This window comes from Pteropus medius, unplaced genomic scaffold, assembly GCF_902729225.1.
Source record: "Pteropus medius unplaced genomic scaffold, Ma_sr-lr_union100, whole genome shotgun sequence".
NCBI lineage: Eukaryota > Metazoa > Chordata > Mammalia > Chiroptera > Pteropodidae > Pteropus > Pteropus medius.
Genome location: NW_024344436.1, coordinates 1,152,649 through 1,163,186, shown reverse-complemented (window position 1 = coordinate 1,163,186; position 10,538 = coordinate 1,152,649). Strand labels below are relative to the sequence as shown.

Genomic DNA, 10,538 nt, shown 5'->3' with positions numbered 1-10,538 from the left:
TAGAACTTGCTCCAAAACCATCACAGGGGCAAGCCGGATCCACACAGGCAATTTCCTTATCCCACAGCCTCCCCAAAGCCTGTGATGTCTATAGATTTTGCACCACCAGCTTCTTTTGAACGACTCCTCCTTTCTCTGTGTCTCCTTCTACATTAACCCTACTCCATTTCCCCCATCCCCTGCAGTTGTTTAAGAGGATACTCTCTCTCCCCCAGCTCCCACCACTACGGCTTCAAAATGTTGGTCTCAGCAGTATCATTAAGAGAGATCACCAAAGCCCAGTTGTCTGAGAGTTCCCCAGCTAAACTTTAGCTCCTAGTTTGAGAAACGAGGTCTAAGCTGATTTCATTCAAGCATGTTGTATCTTTTAACCTGGTCAGCATTAAATCAGATACTTTGGGGGATAACAGCAACTTGGCAGTGAAGGAAAGCTCTTTATCCAAATCCTTGACTGAGGCAGAAACCTATTCTCTATGTATGTTTATTCAGGGGGAAAATAGCTCAGATGTGGCCTTAGGTTGGCTCAGGAGTTGTGGCTTTGCCCAGGTTCGTAGCTGAAGACTAAAAAACACAAGGACCTCAAGCCATCCTCCCCAAGTCCCTAAGCAGTGGTAGCTTGACTGGGATGGACCCAGAGCCCTCCTTGTGGCCAGCTGGGCTCCCTGACCGCTAGACCACACAGTCAGTGCTTAACATGCACTCAGCAAACCTCAAGCTTTAGGCCCGAAGAAACAGATTTTCCAAAAACAGAGCTCTCTTTGTGAACAATTCAGCAAAAATTCTCTTTCCAGCTGTGACTTGGGATTCATGTTGCAAATGCTGGTGTTAATTAAAAACATCCACTTTCTACAGTTTCAACAACAAGAGAAAAGCACCATGCAGGATGGGTTCCTAAGCTCTCCTCCTCAGAGCATTTATAAATATGATTTTATTTATGACATGGGTTTCTGAGGGGTTCTGACAGATATTATCAGTTGCAACTTCTAGTCCCAGTGAGAGAATAGGGGTCAAGGAGATGGATGTGACGGGTCCAAATTGGCACAGAGAAAATTAATATCAGAAGAAGAAACAAGAATACTGTTCCTGTCCAGAGCATCAGAAAAGATGTCTGACTTTCTGTGCTAAGATCAGGAACTTTACCAAGTTGAAATCAGATGTTTATCTGTTAAGTCATTAAAAAAATTTTCACGTGGCTTTTAGTCCTTCAGACATGAAGAAAATGAGGTGTGATAAAGCCAAGGAATTCCACAAGGGATGACACTATACATTCAATAACTGGGATGTGCGATCATATTTCCCTATATTCCTTCTATAGTTCTCACTTTATTGGGAAATCTCTATATCTGAAAGTGTCCAGAGCTAGTGAGATCAGCAAGACAGAGTTACAACCCTTCTCGTGCTTGTCTCTGGTTGGTTAATTTGTCCTGCTTTCATACATGAATCAGACAGGAAAGAATCAAGCCAAACCCACATCGTTATGAATGAATTTTTTTGTTTTTAATCTCACACAGTTTAAAATACAATATGAAATCAGGCTACAGTATATAAAAAACTCTCCAGCAAAATGATGTGCCAGCATCAGCTACTAAAATAAACAAACAATAACTCCCCCATAAGAAATTTTTTTTGCATTTAAAAAAAACACATAGACACTTACATCGCTACATCTCTAAGCTACCTCAGTTCTGATTTTTAAAAAGCACCTGCTTTTCCTTTTTTTCATCTTGCTTTTAAATTTTCAGCTTTTTAAAAAATATAAATTATATGAAAATACAAGTTGGAAAATAGTCAAACACAATATAACATCTGTTTTACCCTTATATTTCTCAGCTTAAAAAAAAAGTATTCTTAAAAAAGGTTCAATAACTGAGGCAGTATTCCTGATAGAGATAATTTCATTTTAATATATATATTTTATATATGTATATGTATACATATATTTCTGGTTCCTTGAAATTTCTTTGGAATGTAGTTAAGAGATCAACACATTTATATAGACCCCAACAGAGAAAGCAGCATGCACAGCATGACTAGAAGAATGAAGGCGTAATTTTCACCACGAAGATTAGGCAGGTTAATGCTCTAAAACCCAGAGTGTTCATCTCCAAAGTGAGGAAAAGCACATCTGATCTTGGGATGCTACCTCCAATCCCCATCACCACAAAACCAGGGCTCCGCTGCAGGGAAGTCCACCCTACCCCCCACCAGATGGAGAAGGGAACAAAAGTGACTGAACCCTACAGCCAAAACCAATGTGGGTTAAGGCATCTCCAGGAAAATAAGGTTTTCCCCCAGCTAAACCAGACTGGCCCATCCTTCCTCTGAAGCTGACATGTGTTTTTAAAAAGCATAAATGCAACAATTCTGCTGCATTTCCAGTGTATAAACCACCCACCACTCTTCCTGGGATGGTCTCTGGCCTTTGGACAGAAGGAGAAAAAGCATCTGGCCAGATCAACAAAGCTGTCTTAGCTAATAAACTATCTATAAATACTGAAAATGGTGGACCTATAGAGAAAGGCATCTGAGTGAACAAGCGGGCTGAGGAGCATGAGGAGGCACTTTCTTATACCTTATCTGCTTATCTGAGTTAAGACACACTCACACAAGGGGAGTTTTCAGCATAAATGTGATAGGAAAGATGGATAAGAGTTGAGAAAGTGATTTTTTGCCCGGTTGCAAACAGCAAGCCATGACCGATACCCAGCCTTGGTTCTACTCTCGCCCATTACTGAAATGTGGAAAGACTTACCTAGATAACCCAGGTATTATCTTAACTGCAGTTTTGCTTGTCTGCACACACACACACACACACACACACACACACACACACACACACACACACACACACACACACACACCCCTTTGCCAGTGCCCAACAAAGATCACAAAATCTAAGAAAAAAGAATGGAGTCCAACAGTTCCGCCTAACACTCCCTGAGCAGCTCTTAAAATATTTCAAGAGCTTCATTAAGGCACCTGCATTTGGAAGAAGATCAAAATATACAACTGGGCTAATTCTGCCTTTGCTTTCCAAGTGGACTCTCCAATGTATCAGTATGAGGAAACTCATAAATCACAGAGCTAAGTTCCTGATAAGTAGGGTCTGCAAGAAGACCTAGGAGTGAACAATCCACTTTCTTGAAGATATGCTAGAAGGTTGTTAGTACTTCCAGTTTCTCAACTAGAGCCCAAGAAAGGCGAGCCCTGAGAAGCCCATCCTAAACGCCTTTGCCTCTCTTTCTGAAGTCTATAAAGCTGTCCCATTGTTGACATCCTTTTTGAATTGGGCATCTACATAGTGGGGGGATTCTGATTGAATTAGAAACTTTTCTTCACTAGTTAAATGTTGGTCCCCCGACCAAAAACCCAATTTTCAGATTATCCTTCACAACTGCCTCAGTCAATTAAGCTTGTAGTTACATGATGAGGGAACTGAAAATATATTCAAATCTCATGGCCTTCCTTATTTTCTTCAATCAAGCTCCTTCTCTTCTTTTTCCTTTGCCTTCAAGTCATTCCTCTCTTCTGCAATTATTAACCTTCTCTTACCCTGCGGCCATGATAACAGACCCAAGTACAAAAGCGACTGCCTTATTCACTTTGCATGCAGTCTTACCTGACATCCCACTCAACTAGCCTAAGTCCTTCAAAGGAAAGCCTTTCATTTCTCCTCCCAAAGACAGTCAAGCCCCATTTAATGCATATGCTCCCTTAATTTCCATCTCTCCTAAAACCAGTGAGTCTAATGGCTTTATCAGACACTCTTCGACTCATGTCATGTCTGCACCCTTGCATTCACCAATCAGAAAGCTGTACATTTCTCTACTGAATCATGGGGGTGGGGGACAATAAATGTGGGATGCTTGGAAAATAAGACACAAAGGAGAAAGTGTAGAGTGTTAGTTAGGAACGACATGCATTCAGGACTTATTTCTTAAGACCTGAGGGGTAATGCCCATGCACACAGCTTTTATTCCAAGTCATATGTTACAGGTACAGAACCAATAAAGAACCAAGTCGATTTTTCTCCTTCAAGCTCCTTTCCATGGCTTTAACAGTGCTCCTACATTTACTGTGGTCCAAACCAGGGCTGCAAAATACATTCAGTTCAAAGACTTAATGCTTCTTAGCTCAACATTAAGTCAAGACCCCAAAAATTAACTAATGACAAATAAGTAAAGGGGTGTGATGATAACTTTTTTAAATTATAGATGAAATTCACATGCATAGTTCCCTTGTACCCAAGTCAGTATTTTTTCCTTCACATGTAAGCTGCATGAATTTGGGATCCCTGATCTCAGTGACAGCACTTTGCATTTCCAGTGGGGTCTATATAAACAGTTTTCTTTCACTGTGACAGAATCCTCAGCCAGCAAATAAACACAAACTTGTATGATACCGCAATACTGAGACCACCTTAGAGCTTAAGACGATTTTTAAGAAAAAAAAAAAAATACTGGCACAAAATTTAATAAAATAAATTTTAACACAAAAAGAGTTTTGGCCCCTCCCCACTGAAGTCCATCTTTGTTTTAAAAGTACAGTAAAAGGTAAATAGTCCTTGGGATTTAGTGCAACCCCCAAACAAATTGTTCTACTCCATCTCCCTCTTTTTTGGCGTCCTAGACCTAAAAACAGAAGCAAATGAATTGCCTTTCATCAGTCTCATGACTCCTGATGCCTCAATTTTGTTAATAGGTCCACAACTCGAGACACATTTTTTTTTCATGTACGATTTTAAAAAATGATTGGACACATTTGTTTCTTCCTCCTGTAAGCCAGATTCTTCAAGCTTCTAAGAAGACCCTTTTCTCTCTCCTGAAAATATGCTCAAGAATTCCTTGTCCCTCCCACCCCACCAGCCCTGGTTCTCCTTTTTCCAACCACACATAATTGATTATAGCTGCAGTTCACTTAGCTCCCACCCCTGAATGTAAAAAATGAGTTCTGGAAAATTAAAAATAGAATAACAATTAAAAATTAAGAGTCCAACCGACATGGTTGTTCTTTGAAATGTCTCAGCAGAGTTTTCCAGCCCTTTGGTGTCCATCACTCATCAGCATCGGGCTTGACGTCCAGCATGGCATGGAGTTCCTCGGGCGTGTATCCCAGGAGGCTCTGCAGGTCGCACACAAAGCGGTACACGTAGCGTTTACCCGCTGTCTTGTGGATGATGTTTTTGTCATAATAGTAGCGTAGGCCACGGCTCAGTTTCTCATAATTCATCTTAGGTTTGTTTTTCCTTTTTCCCCATCTCCTGGCCACCTGAGATTTAAAAAAAAAAAAAAAATAGGTAGAATTCTATAAAATAAGCCAAATTTACATGCTCGTATGCCTGTACCCATTCACAGTGACTCATGATGTTCAAGTAAGATTATTAGAAACTCATGTACATAGAAGATATTTTTCTGACCTATCTCCTCTGAATTCTAATTTTCAAGGGCTGGGTGAGGAGAACTGAGCTAAAATCGTACCTGCCTTTGCCCAGCAGAAAGCTGTTCTGTTCTGGGGCACAATATCTTCTCATGCCTGCCAGAACAGAAATGTTGTATGTTTTGTCCATTGTTTTAGTTTTTTAATTCTTAAAATTAGGCATGGCACAGAGTAACCAGTCCATAAGCATTTGCTGAGTGAAAGAATAAACTAATTAACAAATTGTACCAATCTTCCAAGGCCTCTTGAATTGTCTGGTTCCTTTCAGAGTCACAGAGCCATCAGGCCAAGAAAATGCTAAAGTCAGAGAAGGCAACTCATATTTACTTAGGGCTACTATGTACCTACTATTATGTGCATCGCATCAGTTGGAAAACAACTGGGCATTGTAGATATTTTCTCTGTTTTCCGAATGATGAGACTAAGGCTCAGATAGGCTAAGTAACTTGCTGGAGGTTTTAATCCTAGAAAATATCACCAGACCCACACAACCCTTTTCCAGAGTTCCCTCTAATACAGTTCTCTGAAGTCACTCCCTTCTTACCTCATCTGGGTCAGAAAGCTTGAATTCCCAGCCATCTCCTGTCCAGCTGATAAAAGACTGACAGGATTTATCAGTGAGTAATTCCAGAAGAAACTGCCACAACTGGATCGGTCCACTGCCTGGAAACACAAAGCGTTATGAATCATTACACCAAACGCTCAGCATTCTGGACAACTAATTCTAGAATATAGCATTCCCTTCTCTCTCCTCAGTCCATCCAGCCAGGAGACAAGGAAGGCAACGTCGAGTCCAAATGTTGGAAGAGGCGCTATGAGCTCGAACAGATGAAGAATTTCATATCAAAATAAAAAAAAGGAAAAGTGCTTAAGACAATCTATCAATTGCTTTATTTTGATTGGCTTAAGGATCGGTCGGTCCATTTTCATTGCTAAACAAACTCTAGAAAGAAAACACTGACTCTATCCTCTCAGATATTCTAAGGCAGCATAATCTTTTGTGCCTTTAAAAACTAAGTCATTTTGCCTTAAGAAGTAATAAAAGTATTAACTAAGGCATGTCTTTGTCAATTCCAGTCAGAAGTCAAACGTAAAAAGCACTCCTCTATGTGGAGCCTTCGGCCCTTGATTTTTAAGTGAGAAGGTCGCTACCCTAGGCTTATGTAACAAGAAATTAGCTGAGTCATACTATTCCTCTCCACCATCATCCCGTCCTCCAGGCCACTTATAGGCGAGCACCCAAACTAAGAAAAGAAAGCATCATCACTTTGTGAGCAATTAACTTGCCACCCAGGAAATCTTCAGAGGTCAGGAGAGAACTGTCTCAAATTCTTCACGGGTTCAGTATATTCTAATTGACACACACACACACACACACACACACACACACACACTACTCTCTTGCTTTAGCCATCGACACTGCCAAGATCTTAGTTCTGGAAGTCTTGACATCCTCTGATGATCAGTTTATGCTAAAAGATATGCTACATAAGTTTCCTTTTAGGATAACTTTCTTTACAGAAATGACAACGCTGCCAGTGATTCCTATCTGACTTACAAGTATAGCCAGTGGGTTCAACAGTCTGTCCTACTTGTTACATGTCTGCACTGTGCCTTATAACACCATCTCAGAAGCAATCTGGACAGAGCAGAACTAGGAAAGATCCAGTTCGTGTAGATGAAGGAAGCTGGGACACTCTAACTGGTACAGGAAAATGTGACTTTGTAAGGCTCTAATCCTTAACCTGAGTTTCAAATTTGTCTGATTCAAAGTAAACTGAGATTCAACAGAAAAACTAGCTTTCTATTGGTTCCCTCTCAATCTAAAAAAAGAAATGTCCTCTATAGTCAGGGTAATCTCTTATTCTATCTCATACATCCACAAGGCATGTTTACATGCATCATATTGCTTACTCCTAAAATCTACTGCCCATTCCTCTTTATAGATGAAGCACAAGTGGTCTCACTGTTTCCATCCTATTGGTAAGAAAAAAGATGCTCAGGAAAGTCATGTGACTTTGCTCCCAGGCACAGTTAGGGGTGGTTCTGGTTCTATAGCATCCAGGTCTTCAGACTTCAAGCACAGCATGGAGCAACCTCAACAGATAGATACCTATGAGGAAAGAGTGACTGGCGTGCACTGTCATCTGACAGCCAAGGAAGCATTCCTTTCTAAGTGCCTCCTAATGGTGGTTTCCAGGGCTCCTCCTCTGCATACCTCAAGCTAAATATGAAAAATAAAACATTGCTACCTCATCCTTCTAAGAATATGCCTTGAGCTCTTTAAAACCATTTCGTAAGAAATATTCTAAACATATTCTAGAATAAAACGATACAGCGAATGTCTACAAAACAAATTAACATTCAAAAAACAGCCCTGAATTCCACACTGGTTAAGCCTTATCCTCCTCTGTTTCCACCTCTTGTTAAAAAAGCCACTGGGTGTACAATTTAGACGCATTTGCAGGTTTCTTGTCAGTTGAGTTAAACTCACTAGCTACTACTCTCTGCCAGGGCTCATGGGACTAACCACAACATTATATGAGGAACCCATCAAGAAGCCATCCAGAGGGGAGAAGGAGTAAGGAAACAAATCTCTGTTAAGAAATGCTATATAATTTCTGGTGGCAAAAAGAAAAAAGAAGAGAGAGAAGAGAAGAGAAAAAAAAAGAAAAGGAAAAGCAAGACTCCTTGTGACATAACAGGTTTCCTGATGAAGTGCAAAATGACTATACACCCAACAGGACCTCTGAGGGGAGACACAGAAAGAAAAATCAACTACCCCTAAATTACATAAGTGAGTCCTCTTTTGAGTCAGGTCTACAGACTGCAGACCTAGGACAGAGAGAGGAGCTGCTTTAAGACCCCTGGTGGAGCAAAAGGCTCACAAGTGCTGTGATTGATTACACACCTACTATGCACCAGACACTGTGTTGCTGCTTGTACACATCTCATTCATTCCTCATAATAACTCCACAACTGCTAGTTGCAATCGTGTTTGTTCCTACCATTTTATAGCAAAGAAAACTAGTACACTGCTTGACCTGTGTCCACTGGCCTTGGCCAAGCCCATTCATGTCAGAAGTGGAGTGGCCGAGACTGGAACTGAGGCAGTCTGACCCCGAATTCTTCAGCTCCATACGAACTGCATTGTTCCTACACAAGACGAACCTGGAGGCTGGCATCTGAACTGCCTGCCTGGTCACAGTAAGTCAAGGGATAACAGGCTCTGGCTTTTAAAAAAATATCTTCTCTTCTTCACCTCTCGCAGCAGCCACAGGACACTGGACGGTCAGTGGTTCTCCCAACCCTCTGACAGCTAGTGCTCTCGGCATCCACCTCCACAGGTGACATTTCTAGCCCAATTAGTCAGGTCCCCTTGTGGTAGCTGTTAGCCCATGTCACTTTATTATTTCTCCCTCCCACTATTTACCTGAAAACTCTTACACTATTTATCTTAAAATCCTTTAGGGACTATGGGACTAGTAATGCCAAGCTCAGAGAAAGGAAGTCGGGCTTCTACACAGCAAGTCCCAGAAAGGCGAGCCCAGGAGCACAGGCTCTTGACTTTGCGACTGGGCGGCCATAATGTGGAGAAGGGGACTTCAGTTCATGTCGCTGGAACCAGCTCAAAGAGGAAGGGATCTCAGACAGAAGAATTGCTGTTGTTTTTCCTGCCAGAGCCATTTCCCAAGTTTAAATGTCCGAGTCAGGTTCCATCTGCCCGGCTCCAGCCCTTCTCTGTATATTTGACCCTGAGGTCTGCGTATATGGGGGGTCGGAGGCAGGGACGGGGGCGGTCGAGTTAGTCCATGTGTGCAGGTTTTTTGTTTTATTTTTTCTCATTGTGAGTTTACTTTTGTTCATAAAGAACATCAAACTGAAATTCCAGTACTGGGAGCCGAGGTCCTAGAGTGTGGTGCTCTCTAAACTCATTTCTTTGATTTACACCAAAGGGAAGAGAAAGAATAAAGTGGAAAAGCAATTGCCTAAGAACCCACAGGAACTGGATGGGAAGGAACGTCTCTGGTCAGCTTCACAATAAGGAAGTCAAAATAGTGGTGATGTCAGCTCAAACCTCCTTCCCTCAATTCTTGGAGAAAAATGCCATGAGCCCACCTGGAGCTAATGAACACAGTGCTCCGCTCTCATCCTGGGTTTCCTGAAAGTCACTGCTTACCCTTCAGAAAGCCCACAGTGTGGTACCAAACGAAAGGACACTATGATTCCTCCCAAAGAGTCCTCTCCAGTACCTTTGTGCTGACTCCTAGACTGCCCTTGGGTTGCGGAAAGCAATAGAAATATGAAGGTCAAGGAATCTGCTCAGCAAGAATACTGGTTCCAGGGTGGGCTTCTTTCCTGGCTGGACGAGTGGATAGTCTAACGCAGGAGCCTGTTTCCACAACAATGTGTCACTCTCACTTCAGGTCTGAGAGGGGAATTCAGGGCTACTTGGAAGCCCACAGCTGGGAGGTAGCTCTGGAATGTATGTTAACTGCATAAACCTGCCAGCAACATCCAAGTCTAGGCCCAAGGAACTTCTTATGCCCCAGACTTGTCAAAACACTGAGTGAGGCTAGCACACCCAGTTATAGGCTCTCCTAGAAGATGTTTCTGAACTGCTTAGTGCAGGTCTGCCCCAACCCCCAGGGCAGCAGGGCCCCACCTCTTGCCCTTGCTGCAACATATCCTAAAACTGTAAGGCCTCTTCCTCTATTCTCTCTGCACCTCCTCTCACGCCTGGGCCCAGCCCCATCCACCCACCCGACCAGACTGTGGTCCTAGTGACCTCTGTCCCAGGGAGCAGAGAATGGTGCTAAGAATAGTGCCAGTCATGGGAAGAGGGAGCTCACATACTAAATGTGACTCATAATGGTGTCCCTGTCTGGGGGCCCCAAAGCAGTCAACGGCGGCCTTCACCATGTTGCCCTGGGGTGTCACACGTCAGGAATCCAGTGGCATCACTGGGAAACTATGCTTCTCAAGTCAAAGCTCTGAACTACAACAACAGAGGGGTCCCTGTTAGAAGGAAGTCCCTCTCCAAAGGAATGGAGGGGGAGGGCACCGCACGCACTCACACCCACCCAGCTCCCTGGGCCTCC

The 10,538-nt window shown here is 42.5% G+C and overlaps 1 protein-coding gene across 4 annotated transcripts in view; it reads right to left on the bottom strand.

The window, feature by feature from the left end:
* Nucleotides 1-1,475: 1,475 nt before the first annotated feature.
* ETS1 (ETS proto-oncogene 1, transcription factor) overlaps nt 1,476-10,538 on the bottom strand; it is a 121,981-nt gene continuing 112,918 nt past the window's right edge. For all 4 annotated transcript variants that reach the window (XM_039872728.1, XM_039872730.1, XM_039872729.1 and 1 more), the window contains 2 exons: nt 5,981-6,099; nt 1,476-5,268 (listed from right to left, as the gene is read on the bottom strand). In XM_039872728.1, coding sequence (XP_039728662.1) covers nt 5,053-5,268; nt 5,981-6,099 — 335 coding nt within the window. In that variant the 3' untranslated portion in view covers nt 1,476-5,052. The remainder of the gene's footprint in view (nt 5,269-5,980; nt 6,100-10,538) is intronic.